Source organism: Fopius arisanus, unplaced genomic scaffold (genome assembly GCF_000806365.1).
Source record: "Fopius arisanus strain USDA-PBARC FA_bdor unplaced genomic scaffold, ASM80636v1 scaffold00111, whole genome shotgun sequence".
In the NCBI taxonomy this organism is placed as follows: domain Eukaryota; kingdom Metazoa; phylum Arthropoda; class Insecta; order Hymenoptera; family Braconidae; genus Fopius; species Fopius arisanus.
In genome coordinates this window covers 296,847-324,455 of record NW_011887850.1, presented here as the reverse complement: position 1 = coordinate 324,455, position 27,609 = coordinate 296,847, and the positions used below count along the sequence as shown (strand labels likewise).

The window sequence follows — 27,609 nt, the reverse complement described above, 5'->3', positions numbered from 1 at the left end:
TCTTAACACTCGATGTTGTGCTTTATTTTGGTTTCCCGCCCGTTCCAAATTCAGGTGTCAAATGTTGATGATGATGACTATTTGTCATGCATTTTAGAAATGGGGTATTTTTTTTTTTCATCATGGGTTGTCTTTATGGGAGAAAACATTGATATTTTTTTTCTTTTCTTTTTTTTCTTTTTTTTTCTCTTTGTTGGTGAGTGGCGGAGGGGCCGTGAGGTGGGGTGAGGGAGGAATAAAAGACACTGATGGCGGGGTGAGGGGGGAAAAGAGCAAGATGCTGACAAAATAAGTGCGTACGTCGGCTCTCTTGTGTGTTTACACGTAAGCGTCGCCTCGAATCTTCGCTTTTGTGCGCCATTTTTGCCTTCAACTGTGTTTGTCAACTAGCTGTCTCTGTTGGCTATCAGTATATTTTTTTTCTTCAACCGCTGGAATGGCATGGGAATTTTCATAGTTGACAGTCCACGGCTGCCAGCATCACTTCGTGCCCTAGTTTCTCCGATTTTTTATTCATATTTATCTTTTCGTTTTAGTGGAAAAAATAATTTTTCTACTGTTACTGTAGTAAGGGTGACAACGGTTTTCGGGTCAACCCTAGTTTCGATTTTTCTCGGTGAGGAGTTTCATTTTTCGAGGAAAACACAGAGGGCGATTTTTTTGGGGGCGTAGGTTTGGGGAGGGGAAGGGACTCTGAGAGGGCTAATGGTGGGAAAAAAAAAGCCGAGGGGATAAACGTGTGAGTGGCTCTTTGGCGCGTCAAAACGAGAACATCATAGTACGTAACGCTCATTTTTTTTGTAATTGTTGAACGGTTTTGTCGACTTTGTTCGGGTTTTTTTTTGAGAGGAGTGGCGGATTGCTGGACTGTGAGGTATGGAATCAACTTTTTTGGGGTTTTTTCGCGGGGTTTGGGCGGATTTTTTGATGGATCAGGAGTTGTTTTGGGGAGTTGTAACCAATGTTTGTGTCAACGATTCTTCAAGGGTGGGGGGGTAATAATAAAGATGGTTGCCGTTGCGACCGCAGCTTTGCGCGCCAAAAATTGAAAGCTCGGCATTTTTTTCAATTGACGAGTTATTGTCAGTGAATTCATCGTGTCTTTGTGTCATTTGTCGTCGATATTTTATCGCTGTAATGATTTTTACGAGGAAATAAGTGTCTTTTAAGTGTTTCGAAGTGTTCCATTAACAGGTACTATTATTCTTAATATTAATTATTTCATCAAGTGAAATTAATACACCACTTCAATCCCAGGGATGTGAAATTTTTCGGTGTAAAAATAATATTCATTTTTTTATTCTGAAGTAACGGCCAGCGGAGGCCTTGGTGAATGCTCCTTGTAATTATGCAGGTGTATTCACATCCGGAATATCGCCTGGTGTCGGTTTTTCGCCCCTTTTTGTTTGACGATCAATGTCAAGTTAACTATTCACAAGAAATAAGTAGAAGTTCGTATTATTGGGGGAAATTCATCATTTGGAGTCCGTAATTTGATCAAATTTGAGATTCTGTTGGGATATTGAGAAACGTAATATCAGCTGGCGTAGATTCAAATACAATCTCTCGATTGTGTGAGTATATGGACGGAGATGAGGGATGAGGCATTGCGCATTGCTCTGGTGTTGCATTATCGGGTAACTCGGTTGAATCGCATTATCTCACTCGTTTTATGTGAAAAAAAAACCCACACGAAAACGTTTGGGAATGTATGAAGGCAATACATCGGGTTAGTTTCGTAAGAATGACCGCTCCATTACAGTATTCCCTAGGGCTTGCCGCGCCTTTACAATTGCATTATGCATTTGAAATTTTGGAGCACAATCGGAGAACAAAAAAAAAATAGAGGTCACCGGGGATGAGAGCCTGGGAAATCGGGAAAAAGAGAGTTCTCTGGGTTTATTGATGGGATTGTTTTATGCTCGCTACAAGTGATTTATTGTCGGGTTTAGGGGAGTATAAATTCTCGGGGTTGAGGTCAGCTGAGGATACCTCGGGTTTAGTTTTATAGAGACGACCGGCCAATTCGGGTTGACCGATTTTTTTTGCTGGGAATTATTAAATTAGAGTGAAAGTTAGGGACGTGGGCCTTGAAGGAGAAATATTTGGGTCTTGATTCAGAGATTGTTGAGAAAATATTTGGAAAATATTGGAGAGTTAGGATCAGTTGTAACTAGCCCAGTTGAGAATCGGAATGGATAAAAATAATGCCCGATGAATTTTTAATACGGGTAATTCCCTTGGAAATTTGAGTTCGAGGATAATCAGTGGTTGTCAGTGATTCCGGTGAATTTGATAAATTTCTGAAATTGTCTGGCTGGAATGAATTCACCTCAGACATTTAATGTGGGTGAAGAAATTGGTATTCTTGTTTGAAACTTCACGAAAAGTTTTAGGGCCAATGGCAAGTCCTGTTGGATATTTAAACCGTCGGGAAATTTGTTTCATTGTGATGCTTCTGGGTTAATTGGCCTTCAACCGCAGCTGGATGCAACTGGGCCTCACTCTCAAATATTCTCATTACCCTTCATGCACTTGAACATGTCTTTGAGGAAAAGATATTTTTTTCCAAAATAGCGAAATGATTAGTCCTACCATTTATTAAAAATCCAAACTGATTGCAAAATTATGAATCAAAAAACCATTGAATTGCCACCAATTGCACCTGCAATTGCTCTCAAGCCCAAAACTGTTACCTGGACAAAAAATTATCCCCTTTTTTTCCCCTTTGGCAATCCATTAATTTTCCACAGTCACACCGAGTCTAATTTTTTTTTCACCGAAGCACCCGGGGTAATAGGGATACAATAAAAGAATCACGAATAGACCAGTGAGGGATGGGGGGCTATCTCCACTGTAATTACAGTCGGCAACGGCGTACAACCCCCTTATCTATGTCTCCCCCTGGAGGCCATCGAATCACGAGGTCAAGTCTCCAAATTCTCTCTTTTACCGCTAAAAATCGTTCTCCTCAAACATTAAATTCCAAATTTTCAGGCAAATTGATGTTCACCGATTTTCATCATTTAAATTGGCAAAAGTCGATTTTAAAAAGCCATTACTTTCTGGGCGACTTGGGGGGATGGAAGGGGGGGTATCCGTCAATTTGATTCATTTCCTTAATCTTCACTTTTCAAATCGACAAAATTCACGTCGGAAAATAGGGGTGTTGGAGCTAGAGATGGGGGGATGCGAGATAAGGGGGGATAGGGGGGCACTGGAGGGTGGTACAAACTCAATATCGCGCAAAAGCCGGCTGCACACAGCAGACATAAATTGCAGCGTGGCAACGACCCTTTTCTTTAGCCCACCCCGGGGTTATAAATTACATTATTCCACGCCGTATGGTACCCCCCCTTTATTTTCAAGCGACCTTTTCTCAAATTTCAAAATGAGCATTCGACTTTTCCAAAGCAATAATAATTACGCAATAATAATGATAATAGAACGAGTCGGGGGAAATTTTTACATTTGCGAAAAAATTGCGATCGTGAAATTTTTTATTTGCCAGCTCATTTGGAAGAATTTTAATTTTAATGAGAATGTTCAAGTTCTTTTCCGACAAGAGATTTATCCGTTATTATGGGACAATTTTCAACCGACTGTTACGCCACATGGTGCAAAAAAAAAATGGGTAAAAAAACAGGAAAGGGGTGACGTGGTAGGACGAAGGAGGGGAGGGTATGGAAAGGTCGGTGGTTGTGTTTGGCGAACATCCTCTCGTTTTCTCGGGCCGAACCTCATTCGCCAAGGATCGAGTACGATCGGTTGCCGTCGTAGAGACTCGTATGAGATCGGGCCCAGCGTCTCTTGGCAACGGCTAAAACCTCAAACCCCTCAAACCCCTCAAACCCTCACCCCCCCACTCATTTAAAACACCTCGTCCTCCCACCCCCTCGTGTTTTTCTCTCTCTCTCTCCCCACGCCAGCAATTTTTCCAAATTTTTCTCCTCTCCATTTTTCCCCCACTCATCTCTCACCTCCCTCCCCCGACGACGTGCCTCTCGGATTTTTTCAAATCTTTTCTACCCTTTTTCTTTGTACAGAGAAAAAAGGACAATGCAATTAGGATTTTTTTTTTCATGAATTTTGTGAAAGTTTTAGCAGCCACAATTTATTTTGCAATTTCATTTTTATACATATTTTTTCTCTCACTCCCGCTTTTTTTTTATCGATCTTTGACCTCGACTTATCTCTATTAAAAAAATCACTAATCATTTCGCAATTTTGAATGAAATTAAATTCTCTACCATTTGCACCCAGAAACTTATCTCAATTTTCCACTCGACAGAGGAAATCCATCAATTTTCTCATCTCCCCTCCAATTCTTCATCATACAATAATAATAAACTTGTCCAACTTACAATTTAAAAACCATTGCTACAATTATCCGCGGATAATTTTCCGCAAATTTCTGAGTAAGAAAAAATCATTTCTAAAAATCGAAGATTTTCTGAAAGAAGTGGGAATTTTTTTTTCGTTAAAAAAATAATAATTGTATAATTGTACATTTTTTTTTATACTTTCGTCGAACGAATTGGTATTTTTTAATGAATATTGTTGTTTTTCCTCCCCCCTAAATTGGTGTTCTCACTCGTCGGCCCTGGGAATGCGCGCTTTGCCTCTGCCTCACTCGCGTCTTATTGACCCGGACCCGGTTCTCTTCTCCTCTCACTCTCCGATTCGCCGCGTTACCTCGAACCTCACCCTCCCCCTCCCAACCCCTCGGCCCTCCCTATCACCCTCCCTCCTCCTCCCGCCCACCCTCTCCCCTGAGTATCGAGAGTGAGATAGAGAGCCCTGGCATTCTATGAAACCTTCGACTCGGTATTTCTCACTCGATTTTTCTCCTTTTTTTCTATCCCTCCTCCTAACCCCTCCCCCTCCTCCGCCCCTCTTCCCATTCCCACGAAATCCATTTTTCGTCGAAATTTTTCCAACTAATCTACGATTTACCTGCATTCACCCATCGAAAAAAACACCTCCCAAGTCCCAAGTTCTTTAATTTTTAATCCACCCATGGCGAACGATCAATACCTCCGCGTTTCTCATTAATATTTTTTCCTCCGACAAAATTTGAATTTTAATTAAACCGGATGTTTAATTAATCCATTGCAGGGCACGGGCTCCGGTCGCCCGACGTAATTAATGCGTACGAAAAATCCCAAGGAATCTCGACTCAATTTCCTCAGGATCTCCTTTTCCCCTCGTGGAGAAAAAAAATTGAACAAATTGGAGATTGCAATGAGTCAATGTCGAACGCTCGAAAGATCCGCGAAAACCCGCGTAAACAATATAATCTCCCAGTCGGTAAGGCAGTGGTATGGAATAATCCCTTGAACAAGGAAGTGCCCGGACCGGTGAAAAAAGTGGGTTCGAGCCTCCGAAAAATCCGTTCCGAAATCCAAAGAAATCACCGAAAGAGGGAAAAAAAAAATCTATCCATCTTCTTCCCTCGCCGTAAAATCCCTGCCTAAAAGTTGACCTCGGTAGTTTCAAGGGTAGAGAGAACCCTTCTCCCTCCTCTCCCCACCCTTAACAATAAATCTCATTGAGCATCTCTCTCATCTGGATCGGTCTCTCTCGGCAATCGGCGTCTCTCGAAAACGCCGGGGCGGAAGAAACGCTCTCCCTCGTCTCCCTCGTCTCCCCCAGGTCTCTCCCACCCCGGTGTTGCCACGTTTTTCCATCATCACAAGCCCGCCATACCCCCTCCCAATCTTCGACAACCACCATTGGTCCAACGAAACGAACCGTCCTTTGTGAACAACCGGGTGAAACATCAACCCGGCAACACCGCACCCCACTTCCATACCCCTCTTTTCCCTCACTTTTCCCCACTCTAACTCACACCAAAATCCTACCCAACACTCGACCCATTGCTCATTGGTCCTCTCCCCACCCCTGTCCCAACCAACTCAGACGGAAGAGCCCAACTAAATTTTCTGCGCGCGCAGCAAAAAATACAAAATCTCCCCACCATCATCACCAACTCGGCGTCGTTCCCGGGCTTTTTCCCTCATTTCCCACCGGTAAAACCAAATCCGCGGCATTTCCAAAAAATCCCCAAAATTCCTCCATCTCTTCTAGTATTTTTCCGAATTTCCTGAAAAAAAAAACCTGGGAAAATTCTCCGTACTAACCACTTTCCAGAAGAATGATCCAATTTTTTATAAAAGAAAAAAACGTTAAAAATTCGAAGAAATTTCTGAAACCCAGAAATATGAAAATATAAAAATTTGAAAATATTAAAATAGGAAAAACTGAAAATATAGGAATATGAAAATATGGAAATAGAGAAATAAGAGTAGATCTCTGGGTGCTCGCGCAAAAGTGAGAAATGGTGGGGATAAAATGGTAAATGGTGAATAGTTATTGGTGTGGTGGTGGGGTGGTAAGTGGGGTAGGGGCGAATGGCGGGCAAGGGTGAGGGGAGAGTGAAGGCAGGAAGGTGAAAGAGAGTGAGAAAGAAAAGAAGGGGCGAGCCACCCCCTCCCCGTGCACCACCACCCGCTTTAGCACCGAACGTAGCCGAGCGTTTGGAGCAGCCGTTGAGCGTAGCGTCGAGTAGACCGCATCCCAAAGTGTAACGTACCTACCGTGTGTCTTTCCTTCCTTTTTAATATATTTTTGCTATATCAATATTAAAAAGAGACAACAAAAGTAACCAAGAGGAAGAGGAGCAACTACTCCCGGTAACACCGCAGCCCCAGTACTCGATCGTCAAATTATTTCACAACGTATATCCACCGTACAACTCCAAAGTTTAACGAGAATACACAAAAATACCGGGGATACATTTTTTTTCCCCTTTTTAGTTGATTTTATTTTCCATTAACTACTGGTGCTTGTGAAAAATAGTGATTTTAACACCACGGATTAATCAACGAGGGACAAGCCAAATAGAGGCCCGATAAATTAATTAAAATCCAAGCTGGAAGAGGAAAAGAGGAATAAAACATTCCAAAAGTACCGAGGGACTCTTCCCCTCCCCCCCTGTCCACCTCCCCCTACCTCGCGGCCTCTCTCCCTCATTCCCCACCCCGCGAATAATATCTCGCCAATAGCGAGAGGGAATTAAACCGGTGAAAAATATTGTGAGGTGCTCCGAAAAAGAAGATTTTAAAAAAAGAGAGAAAAAAAAATAAATATCAGTGCTCCGTTATATTTTTACACGAGAGAGAGAAAAGAGAAAATATAAGAATCTAGTAAATCCACATAATCCCGTGGCAACGCACAAAAATAATTCACCCTCATCTTGAATGACCCTCGGTAAACCGCTCTCAATTCGAATATCCTCATCACTGGATATTATTTTAAAAAGTCGAAAAAATTACCGAGACGCGGTTTACACCGAGTCCGGTATATTCCGCTGAGGAATAGAGAATCGGGCGTGCATATTGAGTGAGAAAGACACCCGTGAGGGTGCGCGCGTGTGGATGTGTCCAGTGGTGTGGCCAGAGGTAGCCTTAAGCCATCGGTGAGTTGTGGCCATTTTTCTTTCCTTTTCCCCCCTCTGGAGTTTGCAAAAAAAAAAAAAAACTCCAAAAACTCTGGAACATAAAAAAAACAACAACAACAACCAGTGGAACGACAAAAAACAAAAAAAATCCGGAGACAGTCTGCCTCCCAAATCATCCAAATCCACCCCCTCTATTTTTGTATATATCGATAATAATTAAAAAAAAAAACCGCAATATATAGAGTGAGAAATTCGAGTGAGAGTGTTATTAATGACTATAAATCCTGGAGAGAGTCAATTGAAGGGATATTAATGAGAGTGAGGTAAACGTGAGTGTTTAAAAAAATAGTTGTACTGAGGGGGGTTGATTATTCAGTGGGTGGCGGTGGGGGGGGAGGGGGTATAACCCTGTGCCAGGGTGATTGTACGGCGGAGACGCGCGTGACATGTCGGAACACCACCGCGTCGCCGCAGCCGCTGGTGGCTGGGGTACGCCGAGCCCTGGGAATCGTGAGGATGGTTCTGGTGGTAATGCATGGTGGCCTGGTATGAATCCTGATCAACAGCAGCAGGCCAATCAGCAAAATCAACAGGCACAGCAGCAGGCACAGCAGCAAATGCAACAACAACAAGCGGCTGTTGCTGCTGCACAACAGCAACAGGCACAGCAGCAGCAACAACAGCAACAACAACAGCAGCAGCAGCAAAATTTACATCAACACTTGATGAATCAGCAGGCAGCTGCTGTTGCACAGCAACAGGCACAGCAACAATTGTCACAGCATCATCAGGATATTGTGAGGAGTACAGCAGCAGCGACCCAGCAATTGTTCTCGTACAAGATGGCATCGAGCTTTCAAAATCCAGCGACAACTGGTGCACAATCGAGTCCAGTGTCAACGTCGAGTCCTGTTGGTACATGTATGAGAGGTGGTTACGATTACAGAATTGGACAGCAGGGGGGTCCACCTGGGGGTAATGGCAATGGTAGTGCACCACAGCAACAACAAAATCCACCACCTGGTGTACAATGGTGGTATGCTAGCAATGTTATGGATGCTGGACAGAATAATATACATCAGATGCAGGGACAACAACATTTAGCTACACAAACTTCTAATCAAATTGGAGCGGTATGTTTTTCATTTGGGCCAAATTGCCTATTGAGAAATGACGACGTTATGTTGTAATCGGGGGAAAATTAATTTTCTTGGATTTCTTCCGTCCAGGGACAAAGCTTCCTATCAATTTCCATAAAATGCCATAAACTCTCACTGAATTATCAATTCGATATCCGATCTTGTCGCTTTGGGAGGAATTTATTGATGGACCAGTGACGAATATTTCCAAAATTTTAAGACCTCGAGGCTGTTCCCCCGTTCCTCGTGGGCCCGTGTGTTTCCCTCTTGCGGGCCTCACAAGCAAGGTGTACAGGGCCCCAGATACCGGTTATTCTCTCACTCGATTCAGCCACGCTTCTCTCTTTTTTTTTTATTATTTCTTTTTTATTTCCCTCTCCCTCCGAGCTGTCCCGCGCGAACTCACCATATTCTCTTTTTTTCCTTCAATTCAATTTTTCACCCACCAAACCAAAACGTTATTTAATTATCATTCCACTCCAGCGGTGGAATCCCATACAAAATTAAATCATCATCAACACTTTGTTTTCAAATTTTCTCCTCAGGCATTTGATACGTCGGTTTATTTTGTTTCCACGTGTTGCCACGAACTGAAGCAAATTTCCACGCTGAAAATTGATAATAAGAGTAAACACGATGAAATAATACCCAAAGAAGTTAGAATCGGTACACCACTCGAAAGAAAAATATTATTCTTCGATTTTTTTCCTTTTTTGCTGTATTATTAATTTTTTTTTTCTCTCTCTCATTTTATTGCTTTACGGGGAAAAATTCATAAGTATTTTTGCACTTTCTTCCTGGACGTTCCAGTCCGTTACTTCGCCTCTTTCTGTCTCACTTTATTCTGCCATAATGCTGTCTCCCTTCAACAACGCCATCGGCGTGTGCGGCCGCTATTGATTCTGGTTAAAGCCGGGTCGTGCCATTGCGCTCTCTCTTTTCCTACCTCTCTCTCATTCTCTCCCCCCACCAATTATTTTACTATTCTTTCATTATATTTTACATTTACCCCATTCTCAATTACAAGCAAAAATCACCCTTCTGATCCAGACTTATACTTCAATTTTCCAAAATCACTTTTTCAGCCAAAATTTAATTAAACCCCAAAAGACGCACATCACTCAGTAAAAAAGCTAGTACAACCCCTTCCTCCTCTCCTCCTTCCCACCCCATTTTCCTCTTCACCCCATTACCCCCTTTTCTCCTTTTCCCCCCTCTCTGGTTGTACCCTTGACGAAATTTTATCAAGACCCTTCTGCAAATTCGATTGAAACCCAGAAAAACATCCCCTGGAAAATTCCCGGGTTTCCAAAAAATGTTCGGTTGATGAAATGTTTTTTATTACACAAATGCGATCCTGGGAGATAAAACGGTTTATGTCCTCGAACCGGAGGAAAATGACGCAATTTTGCTGAATAGTTCCGAGATATTCGTTGGGAGGTGATCCCAGGAGGGGCTCAAGTTAAATCGAGTTTCTTGTTAATTAGTGATTTGTTAATCTATATCTGCTGAGGAATGAGGTCTAAAATGGTAGGGTAATTTTTTCGAAAATAAATGACCACCTCCAGATTATTCAAAAAACTTGGAAAAATTTATTTGAATGAATGAATGAATTCCCCGAGTTTCCATTCACTGTTTTACTGTCGAATAAAAATTTAATAGCACTTTGTTCATGGAAGGAATAAACCTGATCAGTATCCTCGAACCTATAGCGACTCGTTAAGAGAAATTACTCGGTGGGGATGCACCGGTTCATTGACACCGAATAATCCCTCCGTAAACCAGGAGTGAAAAAAAAATATATATATTCAACCGACAAAAATGGAGAAATAGGTAATTCTATTATCGAGATATTTTAGGTGTGGGATAGGACTGGGAAAAATATAAGTTATTTTTATTGTCCGACAGAAGCTAGAGTCAAGGTCGTCCATTCCTGCGCGTCAATCCTCGAACTTTTTGAGAACATCAATGAATCATTGAAATTATGAGAATCCCCAGGAATTCCCACCCCCAGAATAATAATAATCTTCAGAATGACATAGTGGAGAATTGAATCTCAGACTCTTGAACTTGATGAATCAATTGGATTTCGATTAAATAATTAACGAGAGAATGAGAACGATGTCGGAGAGGAGGCGTATCACTAATTTTAACTTTGACAATTGAATTTGCCGGATAAATCCCTGAACTTGAACGACTCGAAACCGTAAAAAGACACTATTCTTCAGCTTATTGCCGTTTTAAATTGTTTTATTTTCATTCTTAATGGTTTGGCGTGATTTTCTCTCATTCAGCATCAGATACAACAGCTACCACAGCAGAATAATCTTCAGCAGAATAACGCTCAGGTTAACAAAATGCCGAGGGGAAAGGCAGCGGACACGAAACCAAGGGGGCGAATGACCGCTTACGCCTTCTTCGTACAGACGTGCCGCCAGGAGCACAAGAAGAAGCATCCAGAGGAGAACATTGTCTTCCAGGAGTTCTCCAGGAAGTGCGCCATGAGGTGGAAGGTACTTATCAATTTATCAATTATTCATCAATTGTTCATCAATTTATCTAAATATCAAGTACTCAACATTCGTCTGACATTAATTTCCTCACTCGTGATTTTAAATGCAATGATGGAAGGAAAAAAAATGTTAATGAGAAACGAGAAAAATTGGGGTGGTACTTAATACCCGGGTATGACGCTCGTCTGGCTTGCAATTTCATCGCACTAAATCCCATGGAAAATTTATTCGTAATATTTACGGCGACCTTAATTGGTGGGGAGAGGCCTTCCTACCCCACCTGATGCTGTCTCTCCTGTACTTCACTACCGTGGAGAAAAATATATACACATTTTTTTTTGACGTCGTAAATCTTCCCACCGTGAAAATAAATTGTTTATCGGTACTTTATGAATCAAATTTTTTACCTCCCATCATTTTTGACTAACGGAAAAATCGATGATTACTTTTTAATCGGTAGATTGAATTCTCATAAATTTCCCTCGTAGAATATCTATATACCATAAATTAGGGTTGGTATTGAAATTCATAAGGTGTTTCTTTATTTTTATCTTTTTCTCTTTTACCCTCAACTCAGGTTATTCTCTGTTCTAAAAATTCACCTGTTCTCCCACCGAACGAACGCCTACAAACAGTCGACATTCTTTGAACGTGTTTTTGAGGGGGAGAAGTTGACATTAGAGTGAAATAAAAAAATAATAATTTCCACTAGAAAAAGAGAGAGAGAGGGGAAAAAAAGAACTGGGTTATATTTCGTTTCTCTTTTTCCCCCTCGGAGGGTAGAAAACGCCTCAGCCGTTGCTTCTATCTATCGACCAACCCTACGAGTCTACCCACCCCTCTCCCATCACCCCCTTTTCACCCCCTTTTCGCCCCTCGCTTCGACCACCCCCCACACCCCCCCTCTTTCTCCCTTTTACCCCCTATATTTCCTCTCGGTTCCCCTCTATCCCACCACTACACACCAGCCATTACCAATCCTCTCCATCTTGATTTTCCACCGGCGTTACCCACCCCCCCCCCCACTTCCTATGCCCCTTGAAAAAAAAATTATCAAAAATAAAAGAGACGAAAAATATTCAAGGGGTTCAATGCAAATTCCAGGGCAAGGTGACAGAGAATTTCAATGCACTTGTTTTTCCAGTTGGGTATTGATTTTTTAATTAGTCGTTCGAATTGCAAAGGGAATTCTCAAGTTAACTGAAGTTCATTCAGATCTTTCTGAATTTTTGGAAATACCTCCGCAATTAAGGGAGATAATTGAATTGTTGTTAGAAGCTTTTTTGCAGAGGGAATTGAGAGCTGTAGAGAAGATCATTAAAAAAAAATCACTGGTGGCTTTAGTTTGGGAGATACTTTCGAAAATGTTGAACAGTCAAAACAATTTAGTTGGAGAATTAATGGGATGTTTCTATTTTTGAAATTGGAGTATTTTTTTATTGGCGCTTACTTTGCTTTGATGGAACGTTTAAAACAATAGCTGATGAATTTTTTTAGAGAGGTTTATTAGTTGGAGAGGTGCAGTGAGCCCTGATGTAATAGTTTTTGGGTTTTATTGTGTTTCAGACCATGTCTGATAAGGAGAAAAAACGTTTCCACGAGATGGCTGAAAAAGATAAGAAGAGGTACGACGCAGAAATGCAGAATTACACACCACCCAAGGGTGAGAATGTTAAAGGCAGGGGAAAGAAACGCAAGCACATCAAGGATCCCAATGCACCAAAAAGATCATTGTAAGTGATAACAACGACATTCACTTGGTTAATTCAGTAGCTCAACACTTTCCATATTTTAGAGTGGTTTTTTAAGTGCATTTAATGACTATTTAATTTGATGATCAACTCAAGGTCTGCCTTCTTCTGGTTCTGCAATGATGAGCGTGGCAAGGTTAAAATGCTTAATCCAGAATACGGTGTAGGTGATATTGCTAAGGAATTGGGCAAGAAGTGGTCTGACGCTGATCCAGAAACCAAATCCAAATACGAGGCTATGGCAGAGAAAGACAAAGCTCGATATGAAAGGGTACGTATTCACCATTATTTCAACTTCTTTTTCGTTGGCTCACATGAGCATTCTCTTTTCTTTTATTTGAATACCTAATTGAAGTCATGTGCTAATGTTTCAACTGAAAAATATGCAGATTTCGATAAATTTTTTGTAATGACACAAGAGTGATTAAAGCATTCAGGAATATTTTGAGATGTTGATGAAACATGGAAAAATAGATGCTGTCAGGTACTTTGTGCTTCTATATGAGCTTCATTAGAGCATTTCTTTGGCATCAGTGCAGCCGATCAACTGTCGCTTCTTAGTCGAATTAATTTTCGCAAATTAACGAATGAAAATTCCACTGATATTCAGTGATGTTTGTTATATGGTGATGAATTTTTATTGTTGATAATCATTGAATTGTTGGTGGAATCTCTCATTCGTCTTTCTCTTCTTAAAATTTCTTTTCCTGAATCTAACCCAAATCAATAAAAGCAGAGCAATTAAACTCGATGTAGAGTATACATTAGAATCAATGAACTTCTTTACTTGAAAATTGAAAGATGATGAGAAAAAAAATTGAATAACACACATTTTATCACAAAAAGTGAATCGCTTGAAGCGACGCTTTTTTAATCGAGGAACATATAACTTTTTTAAAGGAATCGACTGCATACAAGAAGAAAATGGCGGAAGGACCGGGAGAAATTTTATGATCAGAATTTCGATTAATAAGTCACTGAGCAGTAGCCGCTATTCTCTCGGGGGAGAATCCTTTCAGACATGATATATAATTACAATTAAAGATTAAAATGAAAAATGCAAAAAAAAAGTTTAAAGATTAATGATAACGATTAATTATAATTAATTAATATTAATTAATAATAATCTCAAAGTGAAAAAAAAAAGGACAAAAATCCAACGGAGAAAAATGTGGAAGATGAGCAATAAAAATGGGTGTAATGAGTGATGAGAATTTTTTTTAGCTTCGAATAAAATGACAATTGATACAAATCTCTCTCTTTTCTTTTTCTTTGATGAAGTGAATAATGAATTTTTCATTGCCTTCTTTCATCTTTTTCTTCGTTACAATCATTACTTGACTCCATCGTATCTCAAATGAAAATGCATTACGAAATCACAAATAAAAGATGAAAAACAAATTAAGAACAACTCGAACGTGTCACACAAATGTGCTAGGCCGTTAATAGTGGAACCTGAAACTTTTCATTAAAGGAAATGACTGCGTACAAAAAGAAAATGAAGGACGGTCCGGGAGTGGGAGCGCCTGCAAACGCGATTAAGAACGAGAGTGAGGAAGAAGTCGAAGAAGATGATGCCGACGAGGATGATGAATAGCGGGAGCACGTCTAATGAAAAAAAAGAATAAAAAAAAAATGAAAGATTGAAAAGAAAAAAAACGAAAAGAAAAAATCGAGAGATAGATTGAAAAACGAAAACCGAAAGCAATGAAACCAACAAGAAAGAAACAAGAATATTAAAAATTAATTCATGGAATTTTTTTGAGTGGCGAATGAAAGTGTGAGCGGAAATATACTACAAAAATAGTGTGAAGACGTATGAGAATGCATTACCCCTATCTCGTGATTATTTTCTCCCCGCCATTTTTCCCTCGATTTTTCAACTTTCTTCGTCTTTGTCATTTTTAAGTTTAATTAGCGAACTTTTTCGATCATTATTGGAGTAAATAATGCGAAGACTCACCTACTGTACATACCATTTACCTTAGAGTGAGGGTACTTACGACTTGGCTTAGGCAAAACACCTATTGACTAACCAAAAAATAATTATTGTTCCTTGTTCCTCATGCTCTCGAGTTCCGAATTTTGTTTTTTTTTCCGTCATTATTTCACGTAATTCTCATTCTCCCAATTTTTTCCCCCATTACTCTTCCTCACCCTCCCTCTCCCCTCCCCCATCTCAGCGTTTAATAGTAATTATTTTAAAGAGTTGAAAGGAAAATACAAAACGAAAAAAAAAAGTAATAATAATAAAAAATAACAAAACAGAAGCATTGTATGCGAGAGTGAGTGAAGCTATTATGTTGTAAAAGAGGTAAAAAAAATAAAAACAAAACAATTGTGAATGAGAGAGGTTTAATTGTATGAGTGAAATTTGTATTTTAACATAATTGATAGTAAGATTGAAAGCAACAAAAAATCACCATGGAAAGAGTAATTGAATAGGCAAATGGAAAAAACTCAAACGAGATGAATAAACCAATTTGACAGGGATGACACTTTGTGAACGTCCGAGAGACTTAGGAGAAAATAATTAAAACAATGAGCCCAACCACAAAAATAATAATGAAATGTCCAAGGGTCGTCGTTCTCTTTTCTCAAATTTCAATGAAAACAAAGAAAATAACTATTTTCTAGGGACAAATCTTTTCAGATTAATCTTTCCGAAAGATTTAGTATCATTTACTTTTTTTTTAAATAATTTTTTTTCCGTCTTACACGTTGCGAAAATGCGTGGGAACTGAGAGGTGTGTGCGTTCTTCGATTAAATAAATTTTTCAACCTTTCAATTGATGGAGGAAAAAAATGTTTAGTTGTTAAATTGCGCTTACTTTCCTTTGATGGAACGTTTAAAATAATAGTTGATGAATTTTTTTTTAGAAAATTTTCTGAAGTTGGAGTAATAAACATTGAATTTAGCGTGAGTTGTTGACTCGTATTACTTAATCATTGAAACAATCGCTTTTATTTCGCACGAGTGTCGAAAACTCCTTGGAAATCCTTTAATCAGGAGAATGAGTGTTTCTGCAAGTGTACAAGTGTATTTACTTTTCAATGAGAAAAATAAGAGATAAAAGTCATTTTCAAACCAATAAAAATAAATGAGCGTTTCCATCTTGTCATTGTTCATCCTCCGTTCTCACAATTACAATAAAGAGTACAACTACAGTTAAAACAACAGCAATCTGAGGTTATTTAGATGAATTCAACATGGAAGAAGTGCGATGAAGTTGATAAGTAATGAGTTAATTTAAACATGAGTAACAAATTCTTAAATAAAAAAAAAGAAAATTATACAACAATGCTGCCGAGAGTCATTTTGCCTGGGTGTACAGCTGTATTGTAATAAATTATTGTCGTTTCTTGTAATGTTGACATTCCTAGACTTCTAGTTATGTACAGATCTCTTCCAAGTTTGAATAAAACCGTCAGAAAACCTTAAATATTTGAACAACAAAAATAATGGAAATTTTATTCTTGTGGAAGAGGTGCAATTGACATCTGCTGCAGTTCACGATTGCAATCTCGACTCGACAGGCAGCTGATGGGAAAAATAAAACCATGTGAGGATTATTTGGAAGTGTCCCAACACTGCTAAATCACTCATCGATTCTTCTCTTTTTCCTCTTTACCTCTTCCCTCTTATTTTAACACTATTCATTTATTTTCCCCAATTCCTCTGAAGTCATGAGTGATAAGTGATGATTTCCCCAGGGCTCTCAGAGAATTAAGGAGAGGATATTTCCTCTTCATTTTTTTCCCCCTTTCTCTTTATTCACTCAGATGAGAGCTAGTGAAAGAGATAAAAACAAATTGAGAAATGGGATTAAATCAACTGTAAAATATGAAATTGTAATATTTTAATACTGATTTGCTGATGTGCATAATTTTAGGGCATAGCTGAATATCGAAATGAAAAAGAAAATTATTGAAGAGAATGAGGATTCGGACACGTGTGAGAGTTTCATTTGTACCGCGGGCATCCACTCGATGGAATTTAAGTAATGAGTGATTCAATTTTAATAATGCAAAATGGACATGTGGTGTTCACTAAAACTGACGTTTAATATTTGAAATAATGAATTACACGAATGAAGACATAAATGAAAAAAAAAAAAAAAATGAAAACTCATGACAAATTTCCTGCGTTATTTTAGGGAATTATAATAGTTGCAAGGAAATGTTTGTTTTGTATATCTCTTAGGGATTAAATAAACTTTTCGAAAAAAAGGCATTTGTTTTACGAATTAAAGAGAAATCAAATGTGAAGATGAGTTGAGTGGACTTTTATTTCCTTCCATTCTATTTAACAAATTCAATTTAAAAAACTACATTTTTTTCAAAATTGTGCACCAATTGCCTTGATCATAATAAATCCTCTCGATTACTGATTCACAAAGGCCTTTACAGAGTTCTACAAACTCTTCCTCCTCGAAGACATGATAATATCTCAGAAATTCACCGCCTCCCTTTCTCTTCCAAGGTACGAGGACATCGCTGTGACTAAAATTCGTTCTATTCTCATGAACAGGAAGGGCAAGCCCTTGAAAAAGTCTCTGCATCTCTCTGCCCCCAAACTCCTCATTTTTCTTGGGATTAAACCTCAGATAAGTCGAATCTTTAGAATTCCAGTGCTGGTCCTTAGCCCAGACGTAGATCAAACACCTTCCCCCTGGCCTGAGAACCCTGAGAATCTCCAAAAATGCAGATCTTCGTCTTTCCGGCGTCGAGAGGTGGTGAATCACTGCAATACTTATTACAGCATCAAGGGATTTCGATTTAAATGGTAATTGGAGGCAGTCAGACAGGAAAACTTCAAAGGATCGTTTTCTGCAGATCCTAGTTAATCCTGAACTCCTATCACAGCCTACTTTAAAAATTCCAGAAGTATCATTCAAATATTTTCCATTTCCACAGCCGACATCGAGTAAAATACTCCCTGGCTCGATACTGTCGAGGAATTTAGAGACATTGGGCCACTGTTTGTGCCTCGTTTCATCGAAGTGACTCGAAATTTCTTCGTAAACCTCATGGACGTACGACAATTCCAGTCCTGGAGCTACAGAATTATCGATATCCTTCCTGTGCTTGTGGACAGTATCACAGTAGTCGTCAAAATAACAGGGACAATCTCCCCTCCTCACTTTTCTAAAAGTAAATGATGTTCTAATGCCTCTGGGTCTTGTCGTCATGCCATTGTCCTCGGACACGATGTCACTATGCCGAGGACAGATCCCGTGGCTCCAGGTGTACCTAGACTCACCAGACATTACTAATAACGACCTGGGTGGAAGGAGGATACCTATTTTCTTCTCCTTTTTTCTGAAATCCATTACACAAGCTGAACCTAGTGAAAGACTCAGAATGGGGTCCTCGAAGACACTGTGTGTATCGATGTGAGGTGGAATTCCTTGTCCTGGTAAGTACCGGTTTATCGTCAATTGATCGTAAATGAACTGGCCGCAGTGGTGATTCCCAAAGAGCTTCTGCAAGAATGTGAATTCCTCGGGAATTGGACTTATTGGATCGTCCGGGTCCACTCTATTCGTATCGTAACGAAACTCAAATCCAAAATGCTTGACTTTTCTGTGTTTCAGCTCTGACGACGAGTCTTCCTCGCTCCAGTCAACTTTTTCCAGTAGGAGAGTTTCCTGCTCAGGTGTTATGAAGTCCTCGATAACCCTGAGACCTGGAGGGAGTTCTGAAGATATCGGGCTGACTTCCAAGTGTGGCAGTGTTTCCGAGAACGTTAAATACAACGGAGGCCCCTGCCCTTCAACGAAATTTCCATTGACTCCATCATAAACCCTCGAGGCTATTTCAGGGCTTGAAAATTTAACAAAACTATAAGACTTCCCAGGAGGCATTAAAATCTCATAATTCCCTGCTGCCTCCTTGAACTCCTGAAGAATATTTTCCAGGCTCTCACGTGTGAATCCTGTCACCAATCCTGCATTGCAAATTACTAAATTCTGAGTTGGATCATCACGACAATTGATCTTCATATCTCTTGCCAGTCGATGCTGTGCTCTCTTTTGCTTCCTGGAGCACTTCCTCATGTCAACAGCTTTCAAACTCATCTCAAGAACTTCCACCGTCGTTTAAAACAGATCCTGACAAATTCAACAATTAAAACCCCCTATTCTATTGTTCAAACACTCCAGTCCACTCCAGCTGCTCCAAAAACAAAACAATAACCTTTAAAAAATCTAGAATTCTACAGTATCGGTGCAGCAGGAATACGAAAGAACCACCGGAGATTCTCAAGTTCTCACCCACCAAATTGAATTATTTTCCAACAAAATCACCTCGATCTTTTCTACCAATTCCTCAAGAACTTTCAGGTAAGTGTCCCCTTCATCTTCGACCCTCACAACCCCTGGACAATCCCCTAAACCTGATTGTCACCTCAAAGCCATGCGACTTAACCTAATTCTCACTATCCTAATTTATAATTGCAGGTGAATTTGAATCATAACATAAACCACTGATTAATTTTCTTTGATGGACTGCCTACGATTTATCAACGTGGGGCTCACTTCGAGGCTACGATAATCCCCCAACGGCTTGGACAATTAGAAGAACACCTTGAGAAATAAAAAAAACATGTTGAGTTCAGTGAGATCGAGCACTCGTCCTCTCCTGCGCCTGAGACGTTGGAAAAGGCCATCTCGAACTTTTCTCTCGTCGTCGTACCCCTGCACCGATGCCTGGAACCGCAGGTTCGAGTCGCCCCTTCTCAGTAAAATCAATCCCAGTGACATGTTCCTGGAGCTCGACCAGAAGTACCAGAGTACCGGAGCGATCAGTCCTGTGGACGTCGACATATTCGCCAATACAGTGCAGAGTGAGGAGAGGGTGGATGAAGTAGTGGATATTCTCCACAAATTGAGGCTCACCATGCATACAACAAGTACACTGGACTCCACTCATCATGCTGTCATCAGGTACCTCCTGGATACGGACGAGAAGACGTTATTGGATGTTCTCAATGACAGATTGAACTATGGAATCTTTCCCGATCATTTCTCGTATAATTTGTTGATGGATACATTCATTAAGAGGAAGAATTTCGCCTCGGCTGCGAAGGTTGCGTGTCTCCTGATGCTCCAGGAGGACCAGGAACATCCGATCTGCAGTGCTCTCGCTGTTTACTCCTGTCACAAGTACCTGGAGAACACTGAGGGCTGGGCACCACCACCCCCACCCCCTCCAGTCGACCCCAAGGAGGAAGTGGTGAAGATCAGGGTAACGTACCTGAGAAACCCTTACTTCGATGATCATTTCGATCTGGTCGATCCTAAGCATCTTGTGGGGAAGACTTTTGTCTTCTTTGGGAAGTACAAGGACGACACCTTGGGGAGGTCTTTACTCCTGAGGGGGTATGTACTCTGGGGAAAATTTGGGCTGGCTGCGGAGGTCGTCCAGAGGTGGATTGATGCGAATGTCAGGGAAATTGTTTATGAGGAGGTGTTGGGGCTCGTAGAGAAGGAGCTGGAGGGTGTCGAAGGGGAGAAGGTTGTGGAGGATGTGGAGAAGCTGAAGAAACTCCTGGGGAACCTTCGAGGAATGGAACTGAAAAAAGGGAAAATGGAAGACGAAATGGCGGAGAGGATTAGAAAAGCGGTTGAGGAAAGGGAGAAAAACGACATCGAAGAACAGTGCAAGGTTATTTTTTTTAATCTATTAAAAAAATAAAGCGTAAGGAAAACTAAATCATTTCTTATCGCAATTGTATGGATTTTATTTTTGCAGAATTACAAGGAATGGGAGAAAATCCGAATGGATGTTCTGCAGGCACAGCTAGTGGAAATCGACAAGCAGAAGAGACTCAAGAATGTTCAGGAGATTAAAAAGGACTTGCAGGTGCAAGAGAGACTGCTGACATTCTTCGAGAACGAGGAGAAGATTGAGCTCCAGATAGAAGAGAAACTTCAAAACGAGGACCGGAAATATGGACCTCCAGTGGAGGTCGAAGAGGACAAGGAAGATAATTACATACCGCCAGAAGTTAAACAGCAAGCCACCAAGAATCGTATTTAATTAATTCAATTAATGCACGTCCTGTAGATACCTCTTCCTCAAAGAAAACGAATTTAATAAATTCTTCTCGAATATTAATATTTATTTACAGTATTAAATCTCATCAATTTACATCGATAATGTAAGGAACAGGATTCCTTAAACTTTTTCAACATGGTACAGTGACTCACAATTCACTTGTTAATATAAGATTATTATTCGAACTTCTTAGGAGATATAAGTCCCCTTGAGCGAAATGATTTATCTTGGTCTTATCTTTAAGCCCTGAATTTTCGTTTACAATTCACTATACAGTAGTTCTGGATATGGGAATGTTCAGGTCGAGTGTAATCTCATTTTTAAAGCTATAAAATTTTCAACTTAGAAATTAAATTCACTGAAGCAGTATTATAATTTCACAAACCTTCAAAACAAAGCGTGTCATCTGCAAATAATTTATAAATCAAGAGTTTTTACTGGCGATTTGTGCTGTCAGTGATGCAGTCTCTTGTCTCATTTGCTTCAAATCAGCTGTTATTCGTTCCAAATTAGCTCCAACATTTTTCGTAGATTCCGAATCAATCTAAAGTACAAATCATTTTATCTGCCAATTCAAATCAAATGAATTACAACAAAATAACTCACCTGTTCCTCTAAATCCCTGATCTCCCTCAAAGTAGTTCCAGTTTCCTCCACAAGTTTAACAAGTTCACTGCAATCAGAATGTAATGTGGCAAGTAGCTTATACGCCCTTCTGGAGGCCTCATTTCCCTTAGCATCCCTGAATATGAGTTCATCAACAACAGTGAAAGACCTCTCGAGCCTTCCACTCAAAGTATTGATCTCTTTCTGGATCTCCCGGGTGTCCCCCAGCACCTTATCAATCTCATCCCTCTGCTTTCTCACATTATTAATTATCTCAAGTATCCTCTGAGTGTAGGCAGACCTGTTGACGTCTTTTGGGAGCTTCTGGACCTCCGCCATGAGCTGGGCATACTGCTGGTCCTTCACATGACACTCCTCCATGAGTTCCCTCTCTTTATCTCTCAAAATTCTGAGCTCATCCAGCTTTTTCTGACTAGTACTGGTCTTGGCCGAGTGTTTCTCCCTCTCATCCCTATACTGCTTGATCAAAGGAGCCCTGTGCTTCTCCCACTGGGTGGCAAGATGAATCAACTTGTTCCTCCCAGCCTCAATGACGCCCTCCAATTTGACGACGTTGTTATCCCCATCCTCAAGAAGATCATAGGTCCTCGCCTTGATTCTCCTCTGCTCCTCCCTGACCTCTAGCTCCCTCTCCTCCTCCTGCCTCTTTGTCCTCAGCTGAGACAGCTGAATCTCCAATTTTCCCAGATCATTTCCCATTGTTTCAACCTCAATCCTCATCTTCTCGCAGTCTGCTTTGAGTCCCTCCACCTCTAGCATTTTTCTCTCCTCTCTGGATGGGGCTGATGCCTCTGAAGGGGTCGAGGCTAATTCTGGCCTCCTTTCAATCTCCTCAGTCTCCTCTATTCTTTTAGACGTCTGATGCTGAAGTCTCTCGTTCAAGGTGAATCTGCTGGCTATTCTCTCATCGCTGGGGGATTCATTGGGCTCTGGTAATTTTTTCAGCCATTCTAGTCGTTCTATTATGTTCGATGGTCGCGAGTAAAGTAGGTTCGAAGTTCTTGATACTATGGAGGGTATGAGGCACTCTTGGTCCACCAACTCAGGCACTGACTGCTGATATGCACCACAATCCTGGTACTCTAGGTGTGGATTATCTAGGTCGAGGTCAACTGCTCTGTAAGGCGTGCTAGGGTATCCTTCGTTCCTGGATCTGTGGCAGTAGTGAGGTAACCAGGGCATTGATAACTGCTTCTGCAGAACTGAGGCCACAGCTTTCTCCAGCACCTCCAGCTTACTTGTAGGCTCTGTTGATGTTTTGTCGGTTTCTTTCGGGAGTTTCTCAGTCAGGAACATCAGAACACGTCGTAAATCGGTTTCCGAACTGTAGAGGAATGTCTGGTAGCCTATATCCCCTCTGTAACCCAACTCCTGAGGAGATATATCTAGATTAGCTGTGGGAAGAGTGGAATAATCGGATATTTATTCGGAATTACCGAGCAAGCTTGTGCTAGGGAAGCTCCAACCCTGAACCTCGCAGCCATATTTGCTGGAAGAATCCTGGAGATCCCCAGCCCAGGTCTTATCACCTCCAGACATCTCACAGTTGCATCCACCACCAAATCAGTGGTGAAACCTCCCAAATTCGTAATGTTATCATCGATATCACTGAAACGGTAAAAATCCTCCATCAAATTATCAAAATAAATACATATTTTATTTTCATTTTTCTTTGCAATTCTTTAGCAAATGAATTACTCATTTGATCATAAATAAAAGCGAAAGAATAGTGTCTCTCTGGATTTTTACAAGGAGTTACACCCACTCCGATTTCACCAGCTCGGGCAATCAGTGACAGGTTAAGTACATTTATTATTTAATAGGATAAATTCTTCAAGGAATATTTATGGCCGACAATTCCTTACCAGCCGATTTGCCGCAGTGAGTGAATAATAATATTGTCAACTTCCTCCATCATTAAAAAAATAGGGTTGTAATAAATAGCAATGTCTCAGAGCTCCGCCATAAGACTAAATATTTGTCTTCGAATTTATCCGATGATTGCTCCCGCTTCTGTACGAGCTGATGGCAAACTAGATCTTGTTTTTGTCAAGGCTGATAAGACAATAGTATCAGCTGATCGAGTTCCCCTTTGCCCCTCACCTCTTAACCCCGCACACTCGTCTTTTTATTAAGCATTTCGTCATGTTTTCGATTTAGTGTGGCGAAGTGACAGAGAAGACGAAACACGAGTGCTGTGTCGATTAAAATGCCTGAAAGGCCTGTGAAATAATTGGGCAATTTTCTTTTTTTTGTGGTGTTGACTGACATTGAAAGGAGTTGAAGAGAATTTTTTTCAGAATGTTTCGATCTTTATCAGCTAAGAATCTCAGGACTAGTGCCAATTTGGGGGTGACGTCTTCGGTAAGTTATTTTGAATTTACAGAGAGAATATTAATTGCGTGTCATGGAAAATTCCGAATAATTTCTTATTCATAAAATTGAAGGTGAAGCAGTACTCGAAGACAACCGATGATATTTCGTTCTCGAAGAAGTTGAGTGATGGACCCCAGCTCGATGATTTTCTGTCAGGATCAGCGACGAAGTACGAGGGAAAGTTGAAACTTGAAAAGGGAGAGACCACGAGACTTCGATTGCCTCCATGGCTGAAGACAGAGATCCCCATGGGAGAGAATTATTCGAGGATAAAATCACAATTGAGAGAATTAAAATTGGCTACTGTCTGTGAAGAGGCGAGATGTCCAAATATTGGAGAATGCTGGGGAGGTGGTGCCCATGGAACCGCCACAGCAACTATTATGGTAAAATATCGAAATCCAGAGGAAATATAATTCTTTAATCTCAGTGTTGGTGAGTTAATAATGTTTTATTGCAGTTGATGGGAGACACGTGCACGAGGGGATGCAGATTTTGTTCTATCAAAACAGCGAGGACTCCACCAGCTCTGGATCCCAATGAACCTGAGAATACAGCGACTGCAGTGACCGCTTGGGGACTTGATTACGTAGTTCTAACATCAGTTGACAGAGATGGTAATCATTACACCCTTATCACTTGAAGCAAATGAATTTGTTAATCAATTTATTAATTTTCTGTATAATCCATAGATTTATCCGACGGAGGGGCACATCACATTGCAGAAACCATCAGAGAGCTGAAAAAAAGGTAAAATATTGTTTTGCTTTAAGAAAATCTCCCAATAAAAAATAAAAAACCTCCCAATTATGTCTACAAATATTTTGTACAATTTGGCATGCATTATTTCTCGTATTCCAGGAGCAATATTCTCGTCGAAGCGCTCGTTCCAGATTTCAGTGGTAAAGAGGATTGTATAAAAACAATTGTTGAATCGAAGCTCGATGTTTTTGCCCACAATATCGAGACAGTGGAGAGACTGACGCCTTTCGTCAGAGACAGACGAGCACGCTATAGGTAAATTCAGTGATTCTCTTTTTCGTATGTTATCTGATATTTTGAGTATCCCTGTAATTTTTAGACAGTCGTTGAGAGTCCTGGAAGGTGCGAAGAAGGTTAATCCAGAATTGATAACGAAATCATCGATAATGCTGGGGCTTGGAGAGACCGACGAGGAGGTAGAGACGACAATGAGGGACTTGAGAGAAGCTGGAGTAGATGCACTCACTCTTGGTCAGTACATGCAACCAACCAAGAGGCACCTCAAGGTAATAGAGTACGTAACACCTGAGAAATTCAAGTCTTGGGAAGAACTAGGTGGAAACCTCGGATTTTTGTACACTGCAAGTGGACCTCTCGTTCGATCCTCCTACAAAGCTGGAGAATTTTTCCTCACGAATATTCTCAAGGAGAGAAGGAGCCAGAGGGCTGAAGACAATCCCCAGAGTTAGTTAATAGTCATTTCTTAGTCAATGAAGTACTCAATTTATTCGAAATCAATAAAACAAGTTGAAATCTTTGAAATCCCATTGGTATGACTATTTTTCCTGATTTTAATTATTTCGGTTACAAGTGAATTAATCCAACGAAATTGTAAGCGAAAAAAACTTTATTAAACCTGGAAAATTTGTGTAATAATATGAATGAGAGAAAGTTGAAATTTTATTCAGTGTCCATGGCAGTTGAAACTCGTGGATCTGCGGGCCCCTCGTCAGCTGGTGGATCCTGGGGTGGATGATCGTCCTGCTGGACATCCTGTCCCACTGGTTGACCTCTTTTCTCGTCACTCTCGATCGCAGTTAAGTATGTGGCAGTTTCAGTTTCTCCCAGAATGTCAAACTCCTGATCCTTGCCGACTATACCAATAGAGACGTTCTTAACGGAGAGATCCAGCTCGTTGGGGAGGGTGTCCCTAAGGGCCCTCAATCCATGTTTTACGAGTTCCTCCAGAGAACTTGCAGAGAATTCATTCAAATGCTTCTCCAGGTACGTCCTGGCTCCTTGAGATCTTGCACCGATGGCCATTGCTTTGCAGTCGAAGTAATTCGCTGATGGACAGGTCTGGTAAATATGGGGTCCTTGGTCGTCAAAACCAGCAACGAGTAGACCAACACCATAAGGACGTCTATCGTATCTCTGAGTGCAAGTCTGCATTTTATTCCCCAGGGTGGCGATCAGACGACTGACTGGAAGAACGTCATCGTGGGAGTACTTGTAATTCAAGCACTCTGTCCTCATGTATCTGCTGAGCATCCTGGCGTCAGCAGTGAGTCCAGCAATACTGATCCCCATGTGCTTATCAATGGGGATAATCTTCTTCTGGTAAGCAGATAGCTCTGAGGAAGCTCTTTTGAGAGCTATGAGGACCGCGTGGGTCTTGTTCTTCAAACCGACTGTTGCAGATCCGAGTTTCACCGCCTCCATGGCATATTCCACCTGGTGAAGACGTCCCTGAGGACTCCATACCGTCACGTCGCTGTCGTATTGATTGCGAAACTAAAATTAATAACGATAATTAATCAATTATGTGAAATAATTCAATTAAAACTGAAAAATATTTAAAAATCTGGATAATGTACATATAATTATTGTCATATAGTTAATGTTTTTGTTTATTTATTGAGACATTGAGAGAATTCTCATTTTCTCTTGGTGCCTTAACCTCAATTTTTGTAGTTACTAAATTATAAAATTGGTAATTAACTATGACAAAGAATAATTTAAGAATAATTAGAAGACATGCATTGAGAAGTTGAAACTAAGAAATGAAATTTATTCCTCAATTATCTGATTTATCAAAAGGAATAAATGTCTGTTGAATACCGTGATGACAAAGCAACAATTGCAGACAATATTAATAAATGAACATCTTCAGGATCATGTGTAAAACAGTCCTCACCATTTTGCTGATTCAATTATATGAGCTCTCACTAAAAACTTACGAATATTTTTATGCAAATAATTACTGAATAACAAAATGATAAATCGACAATCCAACTGTCATGCAGCCGTGGACGCGTTCGCAAATTTTTGTCTTCAAAATCATGATCAGAGAGGATTGACTATTGAGTGACTCTACCGGCATCGTAGTACCTCACTTTGAGGGAGAGAGGGCGCATCATGCAATGTTGGGGGTGTCTACCCGTCAGCCAACTCGGTAATTGCCTCAGTAGCAGTTCTGCTGTCAGAGGGATCAGTCGACGGGGTGAATACTATTTTCTGCTTTACGAAATTGGTATCTACTGAAAAAATTCAACAATTTCGCAATAATGGAAACTCCCGGAAAAAGTCATGAGTTCTGAGAAGCCCACCTACCGCAGGTCTTTAATAAATGCGAATTAACCTTGATGGAGTCACTTTTTTTTTGCCCTATGTGACTCCTATGAATGCTGTTTGTTTTTTATCTGTTTAACTGAAATTTAGCCAACTGTCGAACGAGCGGAAGGGGGAAGCCACATCTGTGGAATTTCAAATGAAAAAAATTATTTAATGTATTGAAGATATACTACTAATGAAATTATATTTTCGTAATGAGTGCGCTGTCTAATTAGCAGCGTGCTTGCCTACCACGCCGACGGCCAGGGTTCGATCCCGCCGTCATTCATTTTTTTTTTCAAAATAATTCCAATTTTATCTTTTTTAAATGGCTAATCAATTGAAATATCGTTTAAAAACTGAAT

The 27,609-nt window shown here is 40.4% G+C and overlaps 6 protein-coding genes and 1 long non-coding RNA gene across 8 annotated transcripts; 4 read left to right on the top strand and 3 right to left on the bottom strand.

The window, feature by feature from the left end:
* Positions 1-7,868: 7,868 nt before the first annotated feature.
* Positions 7,869-15,105, top strand: LOC105271495 (Dorsal switch protein 1). Of its 2 annotated transcripts, none has more exons than XM_011313071.1 (5): positions 7,869-8,595; positions 10,896-11,114; positions 12,681-12,847; positions 12,962-13,136; positions 14,340-15,105. In XM_011313071.1, the coding sequence occupies exons 1-5, from the start codon at positions 7,909-7,911 to the stop codon at positions 14,460-14,462; spliced, it is 1,371 nt and encodes a 456-aa protein (XP_011311373.1). In that variant the 5' UTR covers positions 7,869-7,908; the 3' UTR covers positions 14,463-15,105. The 2 variants fall into 2 exon arrangements, with proteins under 2 accessions (XP_011311373.1, XP_011311374.1); XM_011313072.1 differs by lacking the exon at positions 14,340-15,105 and adding an exon at positions 13,766-13,948.
* Positions 9,366-10,613, top strand: LOC105271494 (uncharacterized). The gene is made up of 2 exons (XR_892654.1): positions 9,366-10,434; positions 10,510-10,613. It is a non-coding gene; the product is annotated as an uncharacterized lncRNA (long non-coding RNA).
* On the bottom strand, positions 15,027-18,961 carry LOC105271497 (alkylated DNA repair protein alkB homolog 8). The gene has a single exon (XM_011313073.1). It carries the CDS (start codon positions 18,943-18,945, stop codon positions 17,194-17,196), a length of 1,752 nt encoding a protein of 583 aa, XP_011311375.1. The 5' UTR covers positions 18,946-18,961; the 3' UTR covers positions 15,027-17,193.
* A 123-nt stretch (positions 18,962-19,084) lies between these two features.
* On the top strand, positions 19,085-20,986 carry LOC105271493 (28S ribosomal protein S27, mitochondrial). Its single transcript, XM_011313070.1, has 3 exons — positions 19,085-19,209; positions 19,327-20,533; positions 20,621-20,986. The coding sequence occupies exons 2-3, from the start codon at positions 19,472-19,474 to the stop codon at positions 20,906-20,908; spliced, it is 1,350 nt and encodes a 449-aa protein (XP_011311372.1). The 5' UTR covers positions 19,085-19,209; positions 19,327-19,471; the 3' UTR covers positions 20,909-20,986.
* A 227-nt stretch (positions 20,987-21,213) lies between these two features.
* Positions 21,214-23,559, bottom strand: LOC105271492 (coiled-coil domain-containing protein 22). Its single transcript, XM_011313069.1, has 4 exons — positions 23,419-23,559; positions 22,990-23,161; positions 21,533-22,924; positions 21,214-21,470 (listed from the first exon to the last, which is right to left on the bottom strand). Exons 1-4 carry the CDS (start codon positions 23,469-23,471, stop codon positions 21,351-21,353), a joined length of 1,737 nt encoding a protein of 578 aa, XP_011311371.1. The 5' UTR covers positions 23,472-23,559; the 3' UTR covers positions 21,214-21,350.
* A 114-nt stretch (positions 23,560-23,673) lies between these two features.
* On the top strand, positions 23,674-25,453 carry Las (lipoyl synthase, mitochondrial). Its single transcript, XM_011313068.1, has 6 exons — positions 23,674-23,917; positions 24,001-24,315; positions 24,390-24,546; positions 24,622-24,679; positions 24,791-24,946; positions 25,011-25,453. The coding sequence occupies exons 1-6, from the start codon at positions 23,855-23,857 to the stop codon at positions 25,378-25,380; spliced, it is 1,119 nt and encodes a 372-aa protein (XP_011311370.1). The 5' UTR covers positions 23,674-23,854; the 3' UTR covers positions 25,381-25,453.
* Positions 25,454-25,520: 67 nt separating this feature from the next.
* On the bottom strand, positions 25,521-26,976 carry Prosalpha6 (Proteasome alpha6 subunit). Its single transcript, XM_011313062.1, has 2 exons — positions 26,829-26,976; positions 25,521-26,425 (listed from the first exon to the last, which is right to left on the bottom strand). Exons 1-2 carry the CDS (start codon positions 26,829-26,831, stop codon positions 25,592-25,594), a joined length of 837 nt encoding a protein of 278 aa, XP_011311364.1. The 5' UTR covers positions 26,832-26,976; the 3' UTR covers positions 25,521-25,591.
* Between the last annotated feature and the right edge of the window lie 633 nt (positions 26,977-27,609).